At 42.2% G+C, this 24,976-nt stretch overlaps 1 protein-coding gene across 2 annotated transcripts in view; it reads right to left on the reverse strand.

Annotated features, from left to right (window-relative positions):
* Positions 1-4,361: 4,361 nt before the first annotated feature.
* Positions 4,362-24,976, reverse strand: part of sntb2 (syntrophin, beta 2) — a 63,265-nt gene continuing 42,650 nt past the window's right edge. Inside the window, exons 6-7 of one of the 2 annotated variants that reach the window (XM_043706460.2) lie at positions 13,575-13,765; positions 4,362-4,784 (exon numbers count right to left, since the gene is read on the reverse strand). In XM_043706460.2, coding sequence (XP_043562395.1) covers positions 4,692-4,784; positions 13,575-13,765 — 284 coding nt within the window. In that variant the 3' untranslated portion in view covers positions 4,362-4,691. Of the gene's footprint in view, positions 4,785-13,574; positions 13,769-24,976 lie in introns of both variants that reach the window. The other variant, XM_043706459.2, reaches the window with a different exon arrangement.

The raw sequence follows: 24,976 nt of genomic DNA on the forward strand, positions 1-24,976 counted from the left end.
CTGCTACCTTAAGGTCAGTTATGAAGAGAGATTTCTGGTCTTGCCAGTGACACCAACTTCCCATGAAAAGTAATGGGCAAAGTCTTACCATTCCTTTCCCCATCAACTAAGACTCTCATCATACCCAAAATTTGTAAAAATCACAAATACAGCACAAAGTAAAATGAATAATTTTATTCTTACACATGTACACAGAATTGCCACTGCAGATCCAGTATAGATACAATCCTTTGTCTATAATACAAGTAGGTGAATGCCCAAAGAGAGTTTGCCCCAGTGGAGTTTCACACCCATTTACTTTGGTATTTCAATGATTAAAGGGAATTGCTAGCAATCAATTACAAAAATAGAACTTAACTGGCAATTAAGAGAATGTATCTCAATGCTCAGGAGTTGATTACGCCTCTATTAAATATGACGGCTTTTAATCAAACAGACCTGACTAAACACAGTGTTAGGACAAAGCAACCTTTTCCCAGGGCTACTGTTCAATTTCGAGCTCTCTAACCAGACATGTTTTTGAAATGCTGTGGAACCTTTGGCTCCCTTATAGGTGCTGTTTAGCTGCAAATTGGGACAGTTATCAGGTGCCATTGTTATTACTTTGTTAGTGCACAGGGATCTGGTTGTCTTTATCCATTCAGCAATGCACGCTTGCTGATATATTCATTTACAATGAACACATTTCAAAGTATTAGTTTGCGCTCTCAACTGAAAATTACTATTTTGCAAATCTATTGGCTTGAGCTCAATTTCTACAGCAAACAGTACAAGTGAGGCTGGGTTAGTTACCTGAGTAATAAAAGCAAAATATTGCAGATGCTGAAAATATTGATGAGAAAGAAGAAAATAGTAGGAAAAACAACCCTGGCAGCTTCTGCAGGAAAACAGTTAATGTTGAGTCCAAAACGACTCTTCAGAAGTTTTGTTAACTGTTTCTTTCTTCATAGGAGTTGCCAGACCTACTTAGTTTTGCTGGGAGAAAGTGAGGACTGCAAATGCTGGGGATCAGAGCTGAAAATGTGTTGCTGGAAAAGTGCAGATCATTCCTGAAGAAGAGCTCATGCCCGAAACGTCGATTCTCCTGCTCCTTGGATGCTGCCTGACCTGCTGCACTTTTCCAGCAACACATTTTCAGCTACTTAGTTTTGCCACTGAGTTTTTAGTTTAGTTACCTAAGCAACAGGACAAGAAGAAATCAAATTGTTCAATGACAGCAATGAACAGTTTGAGCATGAGTTGCAGATCAGGAGATGTGTAAAGTGCAGTGTTTTGTAGTGTTAACCATGATACAAATCAGCCCTTGTACTGGAAGGTGCTGGATTGAGGGTGCGATCCGGAGGCTTCTACCTGGGTACAGGTTGGAATTTACATTCAATATTAGGCTTATTTTTTCAATGAAAGATCAGACCCTATGTTTTCTTCCAATTCTACTAAGAATACTGCAAATTTAAAATGAACAAAAATCAGGGTAAACGCCTAAGGCAATCAAGCAGCAAATCTAAAATAGATTTTCCCCATTAAGTCCGTAAACTTGACTTTTAAAAACTACTCATTTACATTGCACACAGCGTAACATGCAAGGGAAGGTATGCAACTTGAATGTGACTCATTCATACTTCCAGGAGAAAGTGAGGTCTGCAGATGCTGGAGATCAAAGTTGAAACTTTATTGCTGGAACAGCACAGCAGGTCAGGCAGCATCCAGGGAACAGGAGATTCGACGTTTCGGGCACAGGCCTGAAGAAGGGCCTGTGCCCGAAACGTCGAATCTCCTGTTCCCTGGATGCTGCCTGACCTGCTGTGCTGTTCCAGCAATAAAGTTTCAACTCATTCATACTTCCAGTCCACTGAATCCAAAAATATGGAGAGATCAGTCAGAGTAAATATTCTTCAAGTTCAATTTTGCAAGTAAAATGGCAAAACTGGTCTTTCTTGCAGAATCCAATGACTTTGGTAAAAGATCCTCAAGCAATCCCATAGATATGTACTCTCCCACCCTCTCCCTACCCATCCTTGGGTTCTATCCCATTGTCCAAAGAGAACACCCAACCTGTCTTCAGGCTCCCATGGCCTTTACTGTAATACTGGATGGTAATTGAGTTGCTTAACATATAAGGAACATTTGAGGACTCTGAGACTATACTCAATACTGTTTAGATGGATTAGGGAGGGAAAGGGGAACGGGAATCTGATTGAAGCTAACTGAATACTGAATGGCCTGGACATTGGGAGTGAACATTGGGAAGATCCTTACATTGGCAGGAGAGAAGAGGACCTGAGGGCACAGCCTTAGAGCAAAGGGAAGACCCTTTAGAATGGATAAAGAGAAACTTCTTCAGCCAGAAAGTGCTGAATCTGTGGAATTCATTGTCACAAAAGGCTGGGGAGGCCAGGTCATTGAATATATTTTAAAAAAAGATAGATAGATAAGTTCTTGATTGCCAAAGGGATCAAAGGTTACGGGGAGAAAGCAGGAAATTGAGGTGGAGAAACCCATCAGCCATGGTTGAATGGCAGAGCAGACTTGATGGACTGAATGGCCTAATTTCTGCTTCTATGTCTTATGGTGCACAGTCAGGATTTAAGACCTTGAATTGTAGCTGAATTGCTAAACCTGCAGACTTGCATCTGACTTGCATATTCTACATCATGGCTTAAAAAATGGTCAGAAAACCAAGCATGGATGCAATTTCTTAGGATCCAGCATTATGTACAGAATGTACAACCCTGAAGTCTCCAGTAGTCAGCATAACTTGCCATTTAGTTTCAGTAAAAAAACTGAGTAATATGAGCTCAAGATTGGATTCAAAATTCTTCCTTTAGAAATGGAACCTTTAGATTACAGAACTCAACCATTCAGTCCATTTAATCTTGATTCTGCAGTGCTATTTATAAAAAGCACAAATATATCTGAAAGCATACAGCAGGATTCAAAAGCTTCATTCCATTACATTCAGTAACACAGCACCAGGCTCTTCTCCCACTGGGCCAAGACATTGTACACAGATTCAATGTCCCTCAATTATATACAGTCCTCGCTTACAGACAGCCTCAAGCACAGAACTATTTTATATTCAGAATAGAATCTCTACACAGTGTGAAAACTGGCCATTCGGCCCATCAGGTCCACATCGACCTCTGAAGAGCATCGCAGCCAGATCCACCCCACTACTTTATCCCTTTAACTCCACATTTCCCGTGGCTTATCCATGAGCCTGCACATCCGTGAACACTATGGGCAATTTAGCATGGCCAATCCACCTAACCTGCACATTGTTGGACTGTGGGAGAAAACTGGAGCAGACACGGGAAGAATGATTAGATTCCCCTCGGTATGGAAACAGGCCCTTTGGCCCAACAAGTCCACACAAACCTTCTGAAGAGTAACCCACCCAGACCCATTCCCCGACACTACATTTATCCCTGACTAATGCACCTAACACTATGGGCAATTTAGCATGGCCAATTCACCTAATCTGCACATCTTTGGATTGTGGGAGGAAACCAGAGCACCCAAAAGAAACCCATGCAGACACGGGGAGAACGTGCAAACTCCACACAGACAGTTGCCTGAGGCTGGAATTGAACTCAGGTCTCTGGCACTGTGAGGCAGCAGTGTTAACCACTGAGCCACCATGCCGCCCACTAGGTGGGGAAAGTTACCATTATATCATAGATACTATTTGCATCTTTGACCCATCAATATTTGGTAGCTATTGGCCATCCACACCATGGCAAAGAGCTAGTCACAGGCAGAGATTGTAGTCAGAAAAGGAGGGGAAGTTTGTAGAAGATATTAATAGTGTTGCAGATGTGGGTTTTTTTTTTAAAAATGGGTGTAAGGCTTTCTCGCCCAACCCAGTGGGCAGAACAGCCTGCACAACTGGTTTCATGTCTCTCCCACTATATTCATTTTCAATGGCCAAAATTGGCTAGCGGACTTATGAGACCATGCCTTCTACAGTGTGACAGTACAGAGAGTCCAGATTCATTATGTAAATGTAAGGAAACATTGAGGACCACATGGAGGCTCAAGGCTGCCTGAGTAATTTCACTGTTTTACTCAATGTGTAGATAAAAACAAGTTCATTTGGACAAGTTTAATTATCCAAAAGACCTTCCTTCCCAGTGGCACTGGTCTGCTGCAAGCATAGATATGTACAGTACTTTAGCACAAAGTTTTAGAATAACATAATTAAAGGAACAGTTTCAGGTCACTTACCTAGTTTGCTGGTTTAAGTGACAATACTGTGCTCATTTCAGTCCTCCTGTTCCAACTGCAAAAGTGGGAGGAATGCTGCCCCAGGATTGGAAGATATTACACCAATTACAGGAATAACACCAGAACCAGCTAGCATCATTTGTTACCAAGATCTTTTAAATCAAATTACAAAACTATATGCTCCAAAATTAAAACTGTTATCTTCACAGTAAAAACAATCAAAAAATTGTGAAGTTCCAGAATAATAAAAAGGCACATTTGGCAACAAACAGCAATATTGGGAGATCTCTGTTTCACAATGTGACGCTGAATAACATACATTAGATTCCTCCCATTCTAACAAGAGCTCTGGCCTCCCACCAGGCCTGATCTTTTTGCTTTTGCAGGTTACATTTTCCAAGATGCAGCAATGGTCTTTGGTTTTGATGAATGCATGAATCCAAAGATTTTTCCTGGCACTTCATTATTCACACTAGCAGTCCCATCCGGGTCACTTTGGCTGAGAGAAATGAATGTATAACAAAGACAGCAGGCTTTGGACACGAATGCAAATCCAGATGCTGGAAAAGATAGAAAATTGTGGGTTATTTACAGAAAACAGCAAAGATTGAAATCTACAAGAAAGCAAGAAAAGTTGGGTGGAGAATGATCAATACAATTACAAAACTGTGTAATATGTACAAGCTATTTCAGCCCAATCACTCCATACTGGCATTAATGCTCCATCTAAGCCTCCTTCCACCTTTCCCACTTTGCATAGAACATAGAAATGTACAGAACAGGCCCTTCGGCTCATGATGCTGTGCCGAGGATTAGTCCTAATCTAAAATAAAATAACCTAACCTACACACCCCTCAACTCACTGCTATCCCATGTGCATGTCCAGCAGTCGCTTAAATGTCCCTAAAGACTCTGCTTCCACCACCACAGCTGGCATTGCATTCCACGCATTCACAACTCTCTGCGTAAAGAACCTTCCTCTGACGTCTCCTCTATACATTCCTCCTAATATCTTAAAACTATGACCCCTTGTGCCAGTCAATCCTGCCCTGGGGAAACGTCTCTGGCTATTGACTCTATCCGTGCCTCTCATTACTTTGGATACCTCAATCAGGTCACTTCTCTTTCTCCTTCTCTCCAGCGAGACAAGTCTGAGCTTACTCAACCTTTCTTCGTAAGACACGCTCTCCAGTCCAGGCATCTTGGTAAACCTTCTTTGCACCCTCTCCAAAGCCTCCATATGTTTCCTATAATAGTGATGAGAACTGGACACAATATTCCAAGTGTGGTCTCAACAGGGACTTGAAGAGCTGCAGCAAAACTTCAGGACTCTAAACTCTATTCTCCTGTTAATGAAAGCCAAAACACCATATGCTTTCTTAACAACCCTATCCACTTGGGTGGCAACTTTGAGGAATCTATGTACTTGCACACCCAGATCCCTCTGTTCCTGCACACTGCCAAGAATCCGGTCTTTAATCCTATATTCAGCATTCGAGTTAGACCTTCCAAAATGCATCACTTCGCATTTATCCAGGTTGAACTCCATCTGCCATTTCTCAGCCCAGCTTTGCATTCCTGTCTATGTCGCGCTGCAGCCTGCAGTAGCCCTCTATACAATTAATGGCACCTTGAACCTTTGTGTCATTGCCAAATTTACTAACCCACCCCTCAACCTCCTCATCCAAATCATTTATAAAATCTACAAAGAGCAGAGGCCCAAGAACAGAGCCCTGCAGGACCCCACTCATCACTGACCTCCAGGCAGAATACTTTCCATCTACAACCACTCTCTGCCTTCGGTCAGCCAGCCAATTCTGAATCCAGATAGCCAAATCTCCTTGTATCCCATACTTCCTGACTTTATGAATGAGCCTGCCATGGGGAACCTAATCAAATGCCTTGCTGAAGTCCATATACACCACATCCACTGCTCAACCTTTGTCGACCTGTCTTGTCACCTCCTCAAAGAACCCAATAAGATTTGTGAGACATGACCTGCCCCTCACAAAGTCATGCTGACTGCCTTTAATCATGCTATGCTTTTCCAATTAGTCATAAATCCTATCCTCAGAATTCTTTCCACAACCTTGCTGATCACAAATAGAAGACTGACTGGTCTGTAATTGCCAGGGATTTCTCTATTCCCCTTCTTGAAAAGAGGAACAACATTCACCTCCCGCCAATCCTCTGGTACTACTCCCGTGGAAAGTGAGGAAGCAAAGATCTTCGCCAGCAGCTTAGCAACCTCCTTTCTCGCTTCCCAGAGCAGCCTAGGATAAATCTGGTCTGGCCCTAGGGACTTAGCAATCTTAATGTTTGCCAAAATTTTCAGCACATCAACTTCATCAATCTTGATCTGGTCAAGCCTGTTTCCCAGCTCCTCAAAGTTCTCATTCACAACAAAGTCCCTTCCCTTAATGAAAACTGAAACAAAAAACTCATTTAGGACTTCCTCTATCTGCTCAGACTCCATGCACAAGTTCCCTACACTATCCCTAACCGGCCCTACCTTCTCCCTGATCATTCTCTTATTCCTCACGTATGAGTAAAATGCCTTTGAGTTCTCCCTAATCCGTCCTGCCAAGCCTTTTTTGTGTGCCCTCTTGGGTCTCCTCGGTCCATTACTGAGCTCCTTTCTAGCAAGCCTGTAATCCTCTAAAGCTGTGCTAGATCCTTGCTTCCTCCACCTTATGTAAGCTGCCTTCTTCCTTTTGATGAGAAGCTCCTCTGTTCACGTCATCCAAGGCTCCTTAATCTTACCCCTTCTTACCTGTCACAGAGGAACAAATTTGTGCATCACTCGCAACAACTACCCTTAAACAGTCTCCACATGTCTGCTCTGCCCTTTTATGTGGAACAATTGCTCCCAGTCTGTATTTCCCAATTCCTGTCTGATAGCGTCATAGTTTCCTTTTCCCCAATTAAATATCTTCCCTTGGTAACTGCTCCTTTCCCTCTCCAAGGCTATGGTAAATGTGAGGCAGTTGTGGTCACTGTCACCAAAATGTTCTCTCACTGTAAGATCTGACACCTGTCCAGGCTCGTTGCCGAGCACAAAATCCAAAATGGCCTCTCCCCTTGTCGGCCTGTCTACATACGGAGTAAGGAAATCATCCTGAACACACCTGACAAAAACAGCTCGATCCAAACCATCTGCACTGAGGAGGTTCCAGTCAATATTGGGAAAGTTGAAATCACCCATAACAACAACCCTGCTACATCTGCATTTTTCCAGAATATGACCGCCTATGAGTTCTTCAATCTCCCTACTGCTATTAGGGGGGTCTGTTGAAAACCCCTAATGCACTGACTGTTCCCTTGCTGTTCCTAACTTCCACCCATCCTGACTCAGTAGACAAACCTTCCTGAACAACCTTCCTTTAGTTTCTGTAGCTGTGATGCACTCCCTGATTAGCATTGCTGCACCCCCTCCTCTTTTTCCACCCTCCCTGTTCTTTTTAAACGTTCTAAACCCTGGAACATTTAGCAACCCTTCCTGCCTCTGTGAAACACATGTCTCTGTTATGTCCACGACAAAGTCCCAAGTACTGATCCATGCTCTAAGCTCATCACTCTTATTTCTGACACTCCTTGCATTAAAACAGACACACTTTAACCGATGCCTTTATTTCATCATGTGAAAAGCCTTCCTGATAGATTCACTACATCCTGTCACTGCCCCATCTACAACTACTCCCCTCTCAGATATGTAGCTCTGATTCCCACACTCCTGCCAAACTAGTTTAAACCCTCCCGAACCACACAAGCAAATCTCCCACCCAGGACTCTTGTTCCCCTCCAGTTCAGGTGCAACCCGTCCTTCATGTACGGGTCCCACTTTCCCCAGAAGGTATCCCAATGGACTAAGTATCTGAAACTCTCCCTCCTGCACCAGCCTCGCAGCCAGGTGTTAACCTGCACCCGCTGACTGTTCCTCATCTCACTATCTCGTGACACTGCTAACAAACCCGAGATCACTACTCTACTTGACCTGCTCTTCAGCTTCCAACCTAGCTCTCTGTAGTCACTTTTCAGATCCTAAATCCCTTTCCTAGCTATATCATTAGTGCCAAAATGTACCATGATTTCTAGCTGCTCACTCTGCCCCTTCAGAATCCTGTAAACCTGATCAGCGACACCCCGGATCCTGGTACTAGGGAGGCAACATAACTTCTGGGAATTCAGTTCCTGACCACAAAATCTCCTGTCAATCTGTCTAACTATTGAGTCCCCTACCACTAGCGCTTTTCTATTCTCCCCCTTTCCCTTCTGAGCCTCAGTGCCAGAGACCTGACAACTATGGCTTTCCCCTGGTAGGCCATCCCCACCAGCAGTATCCAAAACAGTATACTTATTGATGAGGGGGACATCCATAGGGGATGCCTACTCTATCAGTTGGTTCCACCCCCGACTGTAACCCAGCTGTCCTTATCCTGTGTCTGAGGAGTGACCACCTCCCTGTACATCCTCTCAATTTCTCCCTCAGCCTCCTTGCTGATCCGCAGTTCATCCAGCTCCAGTTCCCTAACTCGGTTTTTGAGGAGCTGGAGTTGGGTGCACTTCCCGCAGATGTCCATAAAAATGATGGAAATGACATCACCAACCCAAGGAAGCCCAAACACAAATAGAAAGCGGGCTACATCACCAGTGCTTCATCCTGAGGCTCACTGAAGATGTTACCTAGTATGGTGATGAAATGTCTGAAAACAAACCTTCCAGCTCAGCAAGCAAACCTACATCCAGGTCTTTAAAACAATGAGAAAGCTTGGTAAGGCCAATACAGACAACAAGCTTCCATTCGTGAAGCAGATCTGAACCAGCAAGTCACAGAATCCCTTCAGTGCAGAAAGAGGCCATTTAGCCCATTGACACTCCACCAGTCATCCAAAGAACACCAACCCAGACCCACCCCCTCACTCTATACCTATAATCCCATCATTTCCATAGCTAATCCACTGAACCTGCACATCTCTGGACACTACAGACAATTCAGCATGGTCAATCACCTCACCTGCACGTCTTTGGACTGTGGGAGGAAATCCATGCTGACACAGGGAGAATTTGCAAACACTACATAGATAGTTACCCAAAGTTGGAATCAAACCTAGGTCATCTGGTGCTATTCGGTAGCAATGTTAACTACTGTGTCACCCAATCAACATAAATTAAACATAAATCAATCCATTCAAGAATTCACAGGAACATCTTTACCCAGAGTATGACAACGATTAGCACAGGGATTGCTGATGTAATGGCACAGATACACTTAATGGAGAAGTTGGATCTTTTACGTTTGCCTGAGGGACATGTGGATCAATCTTTCTTTCCATGATAAACCAAACCTTACATTCCAACTTATGTTCATGGTGCCAATTTGCACTTAGTCTCTAAAGTGCTCCACCTCTTATCTGTTCCAATGATAATGGTTTAACAATGACCTATTTGCTTGAGCTCAATGAGCAAGTGTTCCTTATAATAATTCATCACTGTACTCCAGATAATATCAACTCTCATACTGAACTCTACAGATTTTCAGAAACTCCTCAGAACTGTGCACAAGCTTGCAAATTTCACTGACCGTTTGTGTCGGCAATTGTTCCTCCAAGCCGGTTAGGCCATATCATACCCCCACTGACGTTTCACGAGAGTTCCCATCTTTAGGGCATGAATCACTGGCTCAGCCAGCATTACTTGCCCATCCTTACTCAATCTTGAGAAGGTGGTGGGGAGCTACCCTTTAGAACCACTTGTATAGGATATCCCCAATGCTGTTAGGGAAAATTTCCAGCTTTTGGAAGGAATAGCAATACATTTTCAAGTCAGGATGGTGTTTGGCTTGGAGAGAATCTTGCAGACACTGGTGTTCCCATCTGTCTGCTTTCTTTGAGCTTCATGATGGTAGCGATTGCAGGATTGGATGGTGCTCGGAAGCCTGAGTGAACTTTTTACAGCACATCTTGTATGTGGACAAACATATGGCAATACATTGTGATTAAATGTATACACATTGATGTGAAAAACAGAACGGCAGATTATTTAATTGGTGATATACTGGGAAATGTAAATGTACCATTACATCTGGATGTCATTGGTCACTAGTCACTGAAATTAAATACAGTCAGGTGCAGCAAGTAATAGGAAGGCAAATGGTGTATTGTTGTTCTTTGCAAGAGGATGAGAGTTCAGAGGAAGGGATGTCTTTCTGTAGTTATGCAGGCCTTGGTGAGACCACACCTAGAGCAGTGTTTTGTAGTCTCTACCTAAGAAAGAATATTTTGTCATAGGAGGAGTCCAGTGGAGGTTGACACTGTGGGTGTCATGACTGTTCAACAGGGCTTGTATTAGAGTTTAGAAAAATGAGAGGGAGTCAGATTGAAACAAACTTCTAACTAGTCTGGACAGGTTAGATGCAAGGAGGATGTTATCTCTGGTTGGGGAGTCTATAATCAAGGATCACAGAGGGCATTCAGTACTGAAATGAGGAAAAACTTCTTCACTCGAAGGGTGGTCAACGTTTGGAATTCTTTACCATGGAAGATTGTGAAGGCCAGGTCACAGAGTATATTCAAAAAGAGATTAATACGCTTTTAGATTTTAAAATGAATCAAGGGGTTCTGGGTGAATGCAGTAATATGGCATTGAGATAAAGGATCAGCTATGATCGTATTGAATGGCTAACAGCTGCTGCTAGTTTCTAATGCTGTAGATGGAACACTACTGCCACTGCATATCGTTGGTGAAGGAGTAAATGTTCGTGGATGTGATACTAATCAAATCGGCTGCTTTGTCCTGAATGGTGTCAAGCTGGAGAACACTTTTAGAGCAGCACCCATCCAGGGAAGTGGGAAATATTCCAACACTCTCCTGACTTGTGTTTTTTATGGTTGATGGAAAGGTTTTGGAGAGACCAGAAAATTGCAGAGAAATTGAACAATTGTTTTGTATATGCTTTACCAGCAAGACACACATTTTCACACAAGTTAATACTGGGGCTAAAAAGAGTCAGGAAAGTGCCAGGTAATGACAGTCTCATGAAGAGACTGTCACTTCTTCACATTCACTGGCATTGCCATCATTGAATACGCCTATCAATGCGCTTTGCCACTGAACTGGAACAGCCCTGTGAATATTGTCACTGTGAAGAGCAGGGCAGAAACTGAGAATTCTATGGTGAGTAAATCACTTTGTGTGTCTCCAGGATTCCAGGCTTCTGACCTGCTCTTGTATCCATTGTATTTATACAGTCAGTCCTGTTTCTGATCAATTGTGACTTGTAGAATGTTAATACTAGGGGATTCAGTTTTGGGAAAGCCCTTGAATGTTAGGATTAGATTGCTTCTTACTGAAGATGGTCACTGCTGCACTTGGGAAATGAATGTTACTTGCCATTTGTCAGCCCAAAGCTGAATATTGTTCAGGTCTCACTGCATTTGGATATTAACTGTTCAATATCTGAAGACTCACAAATAGTGAACATTATGCAATCAGTGAACATCCCAACCTCTGACCTGATGATAGAGGGAAAGTCACTGATGAAGCAGCTGAAGATAGTTGGGTAGATGCCAGGGTTGGAGCTGTACTGGAACACCTTTATGAAGAGTGTTTCAAGTTTTGCAGCACAAATCTGCCATATTATTGCCACAAAGCTGCATGGCTTCAATCAGCTGCTCCAAGAATCTGCACACAGCAGGCATCAGGGTCCTGCCGATCTGAGAGATTTTGGCCAACAAAATTTTCCATAAATGACCTTTCCTTCTGGAAAAAACTCATCCATAGGATATGTCCTTTCCTGGATAAGGCAGCAGTTACTGCTCTTCCTTGAATGCAGTGAAGGAAAATGATGGTCACCTGTATTCTTGAACCATTGCTGTGCTTGAGGTGCAGGTACAGACACAATGCCCTTAAGGAGGGGAGAGAATTGCAGGATTTTGACCCAGTGACAGTGAAAGAACACCAATATATTTCCAAGTCGGGACGGTGAATGGCTTGGGGGGAAACTTGCAGGTGTTGCTTTCCTCATGTATCTGTTGCCCTTGTTCTTTGAACATAGAACATAACAGCACAGTACAGGCCCTTCAGCCCTCGATATTGTGCCGACCTGTCATACCAATCTATAGCCCATCTAAGCTACACTATTCCATGTACGTCCATATGCTTGTCCAATGACAACTTAAATGTACTTAAAGCTGGTGAATCTACTACCATTGCAGGCTCTCCCTGTTCACCCCACCTAACCCTCTGATTATCTTATATGTCTCTATTAAGTCACCTCTCAACCTTGTTCTCTCTAACGAAAACAGCCTCAAGTCCCTCAGCCTTTCCTCGTAAGACATTCCCTTTATACCAGGCAACATCGTAGTAAATCTCCTCTGCACCCTTTCCAAAGCTTCCACATCCTTCTTATAATGCGGTGACCAGAACTGTACACAATACTCCAAGTGTGGCCGCACCAGAGTTTTGTACAACTGTAGCATAACCTCATGGTTACAGAACTCAATCCCTCTATTAATAAAAGCTAAAACACTGTCTGCCTTCTTAACAACCCTGTCAACCTGGGTGGCAACTTTCAAGGAACTGCTATACCTCCCACAATCCCATTCTTCTGCATTTTGTACAATATCCTACTGTGGCAAACCTTAACGAACGCCTTGCTGAAATCCATATACACCACATATGGATTACTCTCATCTACCTGTTTGGTCACATTCTCAAAGAACTTTTGGAAGGTGCTGTGAATGAGCCTTGATGGGTTGCTGCAGTGCATCTTGCAGATGGTGTGTACTGCTATGTTGAGTGTCTATGTCAGAAACAATGACTGTGGAAGGTGGTGGAATGGGATGCCGAACAAACAGATTTTATCCTGGATGGCGTGGAGCTTCTTGCGTCTTATAAATGGATGACAGACACTGGAGACACACAAAGTGAGTTACTCACCAAAGAATTCCCAGTTTCTGCCCTGCTCTTCACAGTGACAATATTCACAGGGCTGTTCCAGTTCAGTGGCAAAGCATATTGATAGGCGTATTCAATGATGGCAATGCCATTGAATGTGAAGAAGTGACAGTCTCTTCATGACTCTTTTTAGCCCCAATATTAACTTGTGTGAAAATGTGCGTCTTGTTGGTAAAGCATATACAAAACAATTGTTCAATTTCTCTGCAATTTTCTTATTTTCCATGATAATTTATTTCATCTCTGCCTTTGAAAGATCAACAGTTATTTTAGCTTTCAAATTACTTGGAAAGATTTAGGGGAGAGGGCAGCACGAAGCAGAAAACATGGAGCCGCCGGTCTCATCCTATGGAGGAATTAAAGTCAAAAATCAGATTTTACAAAACTATACTCACCAGCTCTCCTTCTGGCCCCCCAAAGTCCAAATAAAGCATCCTGATCCCATCATCAGCCGACATTTTCAATCTTTCAAATGGATACTGGAAAAGGGGGCTGGATGAACCTCCAGTCGAGTTGTTGTGGGACATCACAAAACCACTTTCATAATGAATGACCAGTTTTACGTCCTGTCCATTCCAAGTACATCCTGCTTAAAAAATATATAAAATGATCACTGCAGGTCTTGTTTTTGACAGTGTCAATGATCAGACATCTTGATCAGTTCCTGGGGTGGACTGTGTGGATTCAATAGCTAAACAGGGATAATTACATTGGCTCCTAAATTATTAAACTTACTAGATGGTAAAACTTAAGTTAGTTATCAAAAAAACAAAGGGATGGTTTAGAGGAATTATCTTACATGAACAGCTATTCAAATAGAGTTATATAGTCATACAGCATGATCCAACCTTGCTGAACCTTCCAGCTCAGCGAGCAGATCTACATCCAGAACCTCAACCTGAGCGACAAATCTTCTCAAAGCTCTCTAGTATGGTCCAACTTGCTCAGGTCAACCAGGCATTCTAATCTGACCTAGTCCCATTTGTGAACATTTGGCCCATATCCCTTGAAATCCTTCCTCTTAATTTACTCATCCAGGGGTCTTTTAAACATTGTGATGGTACTCACCACTTCCTCTGGCAGCTCATTCCATACATGTACCACCCTCTGTGTGAAAACGTTGCTCCTTAAGTCCCTTTTATATCTTTCCCCTCTCACCCTAAACATATGCACTCTTGTTCTGGACTCCCCCACTCCAGGGAAAAGACTTCGATTTACCCTATCCTTGCCCTTCATGATTTTATAAACCTCTATAAAGGTCACTCCTCAGTCTCTAACGCTCCAGAAAAGAAAAGTGCCAGCTTATTCAGCCTCTCCCTATAACTCAAACCTTCCAGTCCCAGCAATATCCTTGTAAATCTTTTCTGCACACTCTCAAGTTTAACAACATCCTTCCTACAGCAGAGCAACCAGAACTGAACACAGTATTCCAAAAGTGATCTCAAAAGTATCCTGTACAGCTGCAACATGACCTCCCAACCCCTATACTCAATGTTATGACCAATGAGGGAAAGGACACCAAATACCTTCTTCACTATCCTATCTACCTGCATCCCAAAGTCTCTTCGTTCGGCAATAATCCCCAGGACCCTACCATTAACTGTTTAAGTGTTGCCCAGGTTTGTCTTAACAAAATGCAACACCTCACATTTATTGTAATTTAACTCCATCTGCCATTCCTCAACCCATTGGCCCATCTGCTCAAGGTCCTATTGTATTCTGATATAATCTTCTTCACTGTGCACAACACCTCCAATTTTGGCATCGTCTGTAAACTTACTAACCGTACCTCCTATACTCATATAGAACGTAGAACATTACAACGCAGTACAGGCCCTTCCCCCCTCAATGTTGCACCATCCTGTGAAACCAATCAGAAGCCCATCTAATCTACATTATACCATTGTCATCCATATGCCTATCCAATGACCATTTAAATGCCCATAAAGTTGGCGAATCTACAGCTGTTGCTGGCAGTCCGTTCCACGCCCCTACTACTCTGAGTAAAGAAACTGCCTCTGACAGCTGTCCTATATCCAGCACCCCTCAATTTTAAGCTATGTCCCCTCATGCTAGCCATCACTATCCTAGGAAAAAGACTCTCCCTGTCCACCCGACCTTACCCTGATTATCGGATATATCTCAATTAAGTCACCTCTCAACCTTCTTCTCTCCAACGAAAACAGCGTCAAGTCCCTCAACTTTTCCTTGCAAGACTTTCCCTCCTAACCAGGCAACATCCTGATACATCTCCTCTGAACCCTTTTCCAAGCTTCTACACCCTTCTCATAATGCAGTGACCAGAACTGCACACAATACTCCAAGTGCGGCTGCACCAGAGTCTTGTACTTCATGGTTCCAAAACTCAATCCCTCTACTAATAAAAGCTAACACACTGTACACCTTCTTAACAGCCCCATCAACCTGGGTAGCAACTTTCAGGGATCTATGTACATGGACACCAACATCTCTCTGCTCATCTACACTACCAAGAATCTTACCATTCGCCCAGTACTCTGCATTCCTGTTACTCCTTCCAAAGTGAATCACCTCACACCTTTCTGCATTGAACTCCATTTGCCATGTGTCAGCCCAGCTCTGCAGCTTATCTATGTCTCTCTGTAACCTACAACATCCTTCAGCACTATCTACAACTCCACTATCTATTAACCCACCCTTCTACACCCTCGATCCAGGTTGTTTACAAAAATGACAAACAGCAGCGGACCCAAAACAGATCCTTGCGGTACACCACTAGTAACTCAACTCCACGGTGAACATTCCCCATCAACCACCTTCTTTCCCATCAATCTGCCTTCTTTCAGCTGGCTAATTTCTTGTCCAAACCACTAAATCATCCTCAATCCAATGCCTCCGTATCTTGTGCAATAGCCTATTGTGAGGAACCTTATGAAACACCTTACTGAAATCCATATACATCACATCCACCTGTTTGGTCACCTTCTCAAAGAACTCAATAAGGTTTGTGAGGCACGACCTGCCCTTCACAAAACTGTGCTGACTATCCCTAATCAACTTATTCCTTTCGAGATGATTAGAAATCCTCTTATAACCTTTTAAAACACTTTACCCACAACCGAAACCAGGCTCACAGGTCTATAATTTCCAGGGTTGTCTCTACTCCCCTTCTTGAACAAGAGAACATTTGCTATCCTCTGGTCTTCTAGTACTATTCCTGTAGACAAATGATGACAAAGATCAATGCAATCTCCTCCCTGGCTTCCCAGAGAATCCTAGGATAAATCCCATCCACATCTAGTGCGGTTTGAAAAATCTAGGATTTTAACCCAGTGACAAGTGAAGGAACTGCAATATAGTTCCAAGTCAGAACAATGTGTGGCTTGGATGGGAATTTGCAGGTGGTTGTGCTCCAATCTATCTGCTTCCTTGTCCTTCTAGATGGCAAAGGCAACATGGTTTGCTGCAGGGCATTTTGTTGATGATACGTACTGTTGTCACCATGAGTCAGTGGGGATGAATGTGGATGGTGTTTAATGGGATGCCAATCAAGTGGGCTGCTTTGTCCTGTATGGTGTTGAGCTTAGAGTGTTGTTGGAGCTGCATCATCCAGGCAAGTGGGTTGGGAGGTTGTTCAACATATTTGACTTGTGCCTTGGACAGATAATGGAGAGACAGGAGGCAAGTTACTCACTGCAGAATCCTTAGCCTCCGACCTGCTCTTGTAGTGACAGTATATATATGGCTGTTCCAATTCAGTTTGCGGTTAACAGAAACTCCCAAGAGGTTATTAATAGAGAATTCAGCAATGAAAATGTCTCTGAATATAGAGGAGTAAGGGTTAGATTCTCTTACTGGAGTTGGTTATTACCTGGTCTTGTGCGATGCGAATATTTCTTGCTATTTAAAGATCAGCCTGAGCTTGAATATCGTCCAGGTCTTTCTGCATTTGGACCTAAGCTGCTTTCATATCTGAGGAGTTGAGGATGATGCTGTACATTGTGAATTCAGCAACAGACATCTCTACTGTTGGTCTTATGAAGGGAAAGTAATTGATGAAGCAGCTGAAAATGGTTCAGCCAAGATCCTGAAGAATTCCTGCAGAGATGTCTTGAAGCTGAGATGACTAACCTCCAACAGTCATGACCATCTTCCTTTGTATCAGGAACAACTTCATCCAGCGGAGAGCTTTCACCTCAATTCAAAATGGCCTCAGTTTTGTTATGGTTCTTTGATGCCCCATGGGGTTAAATGCTGCCATGATGTCAAGGGCAGTTATTCTCACATCACCTCAGGAATACAGCTTTATGTCCATGGTTGGCCACAGCTGTCAGGAGAAAGTGGTCCTGGCAGAAGCCAAACTAAGTGGTGAATAGTAGGTCACTGACAATGTTATCAAACAGGAATGACGCCTTCCATCACGTTACTAATAATCAAGAGTGAACTGATGGGGCAGTAATGAGTGGAATCTGTTTTTTCTGTGGACCAGATATCTCTGGTAGTTTTGTAACTGTTCTAGAAAAGACTGGCCAGTGACAAGGCCAGTTCTGAAGCATGTCTTCAGTACTATTGCTGAAATATTGTGAGAGCCCAAAGTATTTGCAGTATCCAGGTCTTCAGCCATTTCTTGATATCACGTGAAATGATTTGAATTAGCTGAAGACTAGCATGTTACGATCAGTGCTGATAGCACAGCAATGAGTTTGCCTAGTTTGTCGTCTACAGTGAGGACTTTGAGAGCTCACGCTAATGCCAAGTCCCACACCAGGACAAATAGCCAGATCTCATTGTCAGCTGCCTTCATGGTTGCACACGATGAAGATATGCCTCCTGTGGTGCATTTGTTTATCATGACATTTAATATTTTAAAACAATTATGACATTTTGTAAACTGTAAACTGAAAATGCTCGACATTTTCATGTCAGTTTATATGAGTTATAAAGTATTAATATACAGAGTGAGGAACGAGAGAGTTGATAAGAGACAGATAGAGTACACAGGTCAGAGAAAGTTTCTGATTATTTGTGGTGCCTCTTATTAGCTTATCCAAATTACTAAAGTTACCCAAATTTAAAAAGAGGAGCAAGGAAGTACAGACCAGCGAGTCTGACTATTGACAGTGGAGAAAATGCTAGAGTCCATTATCAAGGACTTTATAGCAGCGCACTTGTGGAATTACACACAGTATGGATTTACAAAAGGGAAATCGCACTTGACAAATCTAATAGAATTCTTCAAGGATGTAGCAAGTTGAGTCGATCGGGGGAAACCAGAGTACATAGCTTTTTGGATTTTCTGAAAGCTTGACAAAGCCCTGCATAATAATATGTAAAGTTAAAGTGTTTGGGATTGGGGGTACTGCATTGAGATGAATAAAAAATGGTTAGGAGACTGGAAAGAGAAGGAATAAATGGGTCTTTTTCTAAATGGCAGGCAATGACTATTGGTTGTTACTAGGAGACAGCTATGCACAATATAAGTTAATGATTTAGATGAGGAAACTAAGTGTAATACCTCAAAATTTGCAGATGACACAAAGTTGGGTGGGAGGGTGCGCTGTGAGGAGGATGCAGAGATATTGCAGTGTGATTTGAGTAAGCTCAGTGAGTGCACAAATGCAGTACAATGTGGATAAACGTGAGGTTATCTAATTTGGGTACAAAACTAGAAAGGCAGACGTTATTTAAACAGCTGTAAATTGACAGAAGAGAAATGTTTCAAGAGACCTGGGTGCCTTTGTGCATTAGTCAATGCAAGTAAATGTGCAGGTGCAGCTGGTAGTAAAGACAGCAAAACGTGAGAGGATCAGAGTTCTGGAACCAGGATGTCTTTCTGCTATTATACAGAGCATTAGTGAGGCCACACCTGAAATACTGTGCGCAGTTTTGAGCTCCTTATCTGACTAATGATATTCTGGCTTTGGAGGGAGTGCAGCAAAGATATACCAAATTGATTCCTGCGCATGCAGGACTAACAGAATCTAAAGAGAGATTGAATCAATTAGGATTATACCCACTGGAACTTAGAAGACTGAGGGGGATCTCAGAATCTATAAAGTTCTAACAGGACAGACAGGTTAGATGCAGGAGGATGTTCCTGATTGTGAGCAAGTCCAGAATCACGGGTCATAGCTTAAGGATAAAAGGTAGAATATTTAGGACTGAGAAGAGGGGAAATTTCTTCACCCAGAGAGTGGCAAGCCTGTGGAATTCTCTACCAGAGAAAGTGCTTGAGGCCAAAACATTATGCGTTTTCAAGGAGGTAGATATAGCACTTCTCGCTAAAAGGATCAAGGAAAATGGGGATGAAGGTGGGATGTGGGTATTTAGCTTGATGGCCATTGTTATGAAGGTGTAGGTGTGTACTGTACCTTTAAGAGACAGGGGAGGCTAGCAAGGACTGACCGAAAGCACAGAATGTGCTGAACAATTTAAAAATGTAACATTTGGTTGAAACAAGTTGCTGGAGTTGCGATGCCACAGAACAAATTCAAATTCAGTTTAAATAATGCTCCAGTTACCAAAATCCAATTGAATTTGAATTTTACTGTTTGGTATGTCATCAAACCAATTAAATGATCCGCTGTTTTCAGGTATAAAACTAGACAACTTCAACAGTTAGGGGGAGAACAGTCAAGAGCACCAATAAACAGACAGCTAGCTGAATAGCTCTCTAAAAGGTATCTTTAAGAAATCCGTGCAGCAGAACACTGAAGTCAACCTAGAGGAACTGACAGAGAATGTTCAACATCCGAAGATGATAACTGGGTTTGAACTGATTTTTGCTGTAAATTTAAGAGGAAATTTATTGGACCAGTATTGTAGAGGGGGAAGGTAAAAGATAAGTTTAAGAGAAAGGAATTGTAAAAAACTGTTGCTTTAATGTTCTCTGTGGGAGTTAAATAATAAAATTGTTAATTTTTAATTTGAATAGTGACACCTGGGGTGGTTCTTTGCCTCTTGAAATATAACAGATTATGGTGAGAGGTGAGCTTTTCTGTGTGCCAGGTTTAAATTAGCTGGGGGGGAGGGGCGGGCCCATGTTGTCACGGTTTGGAGGCTCTTGTCCAGGATTTCAACAGTTTGGGGACTCTTGTCTGGGATTTGAACAGATTTAGACAGATCCAGTCTGAGATTTGGACAGATTTGAATAGATCTGGGGTACGAGAAAAGCCCAGTAGACTTAAACACTGGCCAGTTAGTCGGATGCTGCGTGATCTGCTGTGTTTTTCCAGCACCACTCTAATCTAAACATTGACCGGTTCGTGTCCTAGATCGCTAAATAAAATGTAGACTCAGAGTCATAGAGATGTACAGCATGGAAACGGACCCTTCGGTCCAACCCGTCCATGCCGACCAGATATCCCAACCCAATCTCGTCCCACCTGCCACACCCGGCCCATATCCCTCCTAACCATTCCTATTTATAAAGGTGAGACAATTTGTGTAATTTCTGTTACTTGTGGTTGATTAAATTAAAAGTGAGAGATTTAGCTCTTAAAATGGCTCAAGAGGTTCTGGCATTTGAAGATGATTCCCAAATTTGCCAAGCAAGTTCAGAAAGAAAAGACCATACCCCTAGAATTACCAAAGAGGTTAGAATTGGGTTCAACTAAGGACAGAAGTAAAGCTGAAATTTTAAGGGTATTACTCAAACACTTAGGTGTGTCAGAGAATCAGACAAGTGCAACAGAGTTAGAAAACTTAAATTACAATTGAGGAAAATGGAGTTAGAAGACAAACAAAGAGAGAGGGAAGGAGAGGCAGAGAGAGAAACAGAAAGGGGGTGCTTGGGAAGAAGAGAGAGAAGATTCTTAGCTGAGCAGATAGAGAGAGAATTTGAACTTGACAAGTTGTGACTTAGGTTAAAATCTTCGAGGGTAAAGTGAGGGCTGCAGATTCCTGAAGAAGGGCTTATGCCCGAAACGTCAATTCTCCTGTTCCTTGGATGCTGCCTGACCTGCTGCGCTTTTCCAGCAACACATTTTCAGCAAGTTGTGACTTAGTCAGCAAAATCAAGTTTACAGGATGGAAATTAAAAGAGAAGGTAGTGACATGTAGAAATATGTCAAAACTCTGCCACATTTTCATGAGAAAGATGTTGAAGCCTTCTTTATTTCATTTGAAAAATTGGCTAGGCAGATGGAGTGGTCTGAGGATTTATGGGTAATGCTAGTTCAGACTAAACTGGTAGGCAGAGCTAGTCAGGCATTTGCCACACTGTCAGATGAGGGGTCAAGAGATTATGAAGAGGTTAAACAGACTATTTAAGCGCTTATGAATTGTTACCAGAAGCGTATAGACAGTGGGTCAGAAACATAAAGGAGGAACCAGATCATATAAATGTTGAGTTCGAAAAACTTAAACATAGTCATTTTGATAGAAGGGTGCGGGCCTTAAAAATATGTAAGGCCTATGAGGCTCTAAGAGACATTATTCTGCTGGAAGAGTTTAAAAACTCACTTCCACAGATGATAAGAATTCAGGTGGAGGAACAAAGTTCAGGAAGTGAGAAGGGAGCAGAATTAGCAGAGTACATGTTGGTGCACAAGACAAGCTTCCTGTCAGAATTTCATTCAGTGAGGGATAGAAGTTGGGAGCAGGGGAGATCCTGGTAAGAGTTTACCACAGGTTAAAAAAATAGCCCAAGAGGGTGAAAAGCCTCAGGTGTTTCCACTGTGGTAAAGTGGGACACAAAGTCACAGTGTTGGTTGTTAAAGAAAGGCACTGTGGGAAAAGATGTGGTAAAAGAAGCTAAGCCAATGGCATGAGTGAAAGTAGTAAAGGAAACCCAAGAGCAGCTGAGGAACTGCAGGGCAATGCACAGCCTCGCCAGTGGCAGGGTACGCAGTTAGTGCCTGATCTCCATAAAGAATTCACCTCTGTGGGTAAATTTTACTCAAAGGACAGGGGAAGAGGGCAAGAAGTTGTTACAATTTGGAGAGATACAGGATCTAACCAGTCTCTAATAGAAGGAGATGAGTGAATTTGCAATCTTTCTGATCTGAGTGTAGTAATTTGTGGGATAGATGGACAGAAATTTGGCATTCCCACATATAAGTGCTAATTCAAGACTGGGCAAGTAACAGTGGGAGTGATTGACAGAGTGTCAGTTCCAGTAATTCAGTTTGTTCTTGGGAATGATTTAGCAGGGTGCAAGGTGGGGGTAACACCCCTTGTTGAGGAGAAGCCCAAGGAAGACCAAGAAAATGAGTTTAAAGAAAAATATCTTGGTATTTTCCTAGACTGTATAATAAGATCCCACTATCATAAGGTACAGCACGAAGCAAAAACTAAAGAGAAAGATGAAGGAGTTGAGGTTTAGTTAGCGGACACCCTGTTTGATGTAATGGGCAGGAAAAATCTGAACAGGCAGACAGTCAGACAGAAGTGTTTAGTCCTGAAAACCTAAGGGACTGGCAACAGCAAAACAAGACGAAAGAATATATCTATGTGGATACATACTCCAAAAAGGAGGCAGAAAATACTCCTGAGAGTTATTTTCTGAAAGATAGAATCCGAAGACAAAAATGGAGACCATGACAGGTTAGTGCAGAGAAGAAATAGGCTGAAGTGCACCAGATTGTCTTGCTGGTAGCATACATACAGGTAGAGTTACGGGTAACACATGTAGGAGGTCACCTAGGTGTACAAAAGACTCAGGCTAAGGTAGGAAAACATTTTTATTGGCCCGGAATGTGGTTAGCTTTTGCTGTACATGTCAAATGGTAGGTAAGTCACAGGTGGTAATAAAACCAGCATCTTTGTTGCCAATTCCTGTATTTGAAGCATCTTTCGTGCAGGTTATAATCGATTGTGTAGCTCCCCTCCAGAGAACTAGAAGAGGGGAAGGACTGGAGAAACAGGCCTTAGTTGCTGTCCAGCAGAGTGAGAAATCAAATCCAGATGTTGTGGATTTTGACATATCTCAAAAAAGTGTTAAAAATGAAGAAGTTCTTGAGGAGTGGGACAGGATGGTATGCTATCTGTCTCAGGAGCAAAGAATGCATTTGAAAGATTTGCTATTGTAGGAATCAGATGGGAAGGGCTAATGCTATCATACATGAGGTAGACACAGGGAATGCTATTCTGATTAAACAGCACCTCTATCGGTTTAATCCTTTCAAATCCAGACAGATCCAGAAGTGATCCTTGCTCGACGAGGATATTATCAAACCAAACCAGAGCAAGTGGAGTTCGCCGATCGTCTTAGTTCCCACACCAGACGGGACTCATTGATTTTGTGTGGATTATTGGAAGGTCAACAACATTACAAAATCAGACTCCTATCCAATTCCTAAATTGAAGGACTGCATAGAGAAAGTTGGACAAGCCAGTTACATCACCAAGTTGGACTTACTGCGTGGTTACTGGCAGGTACCTTTATCAGAGACAGCAAAAGAAAGTTCTGCATTTGTAACCCCAAATGGGCTATATCAATTCAAAGTGATGCCCTATGGAATGAAGAAAGCACTCACCACATTCCAAAGACTCATGAACAGAGTTGTGGCTGGGCTAACAAACTGTACAGACTATTGATGATGTAGTGATCTTTAGTAAGCCCTGGAAAGATCACATGATACAGCTGGCAGAACTCTGAACGACGAGAAGCAAAACTGGTAATAAACTTAAACAAAACTGAATTAGCAAAAGCAGAGGTGATGTTCTTGGGATTTAACATCGGTCATGGAAGGTTGCCATCGATGCTAGTGACATCGGAGTTGGAGCTGTACTCCTACAGGAAAATCATGATGGAATCGAACTGCCGGTTGGTTACTTTCCAAAGAAATTCAACATCTACTAGAGCAAATACTCCACAATCGAAAAAGAACTATTGAGTTTGGTACTGGCCTTACAACATTTTCACATGTACGTCATTTAAAGACAAGAACAGAAGACTATTTCGATGGAGTCTTAAGTTACCGACTTTTAATTTACAAATCGTATATGTTGCGGGTCATAAGAATGTAATCGCAGATGTGCTATCACAGATTTAACGGAAATGGTATTGGTGAGATTGGTAGCTATTCAATGTTATATATATGTTGGAAGAAGTTAATATAAACTTAGATTAAAGTCATATATCATGGTAATGTGGTTAAGAAATCGAAAAAATCTCAAGCCATCTTTTCATTATGATGGTTCATTTTTTCTTAAGCAGAGGTATTGTGAAGGTGTAGGTGTGTACTGTACCTTTAAGGGAGAGAGAGGAAGCTAGCAAGGATTGACTGAAAGCATAGTGTGCTGAACAATTTAAAAATTTAACATTTGTTTGAAACAAATAGCTGGAGTTGCATTGCCATGGAACAAAAACAAATTCAAATTTGGCCAGTTTAAATTATGGCTCAGATCCAAAATCCAATTGAATTTGAATTTTACTAATTGGGGTGACATCAAACCAATGAAATTATCCGATGTTCTGCAGTATAAAAGTGGACATTTTGAACAGTTAGGAGAGAACTGTAAAGAGCACCAATAAACAGACAGCAAGCCAAATAGCTCTCTAAAACGTACCTGTCTTTAAGAAATTTGTGCAGCAGAACACTGAAGTCAACCTAGAAGAATCTACAGAGAATGTTCAACATCTGATGACGATAACTGGGTTTGAATTGATTTTTGCCATAAATTTAAGAGGGAAATTATCAGAGCAGTATTGTAGAGCGGGAGGTAAGAGATAGGTTTAAGAGAAAGGAGTAGTAAATAGCTGTTGTTTTAATGTTCTCTGTGGGACTTAAAGAATAAAACTGTTAATTTTTAATTTAAATAGTGACATCTGGGATAGTTCTTTGCCTCTTGAAATAACAGATTACGGCATGAG

This window comes from Chiloscyllium plagiosum, unplaced genomic scaffold, assembly GCF_037043375.1.
Source record: "Chiloscyllium plagiosum isolate Xiang-an unplaced genomic scaffold, Cpla_swu_hap1 HiC_scaffold_17, whole genome shotgun sequence".
Lineage (NCBI taxonomy): Eukaryota > Metazoa > Chordata > Chondrichthyes > Orectolobiformes > Hemiscylliidae > Chiloscyllium > Chiloscyllium plagiosum.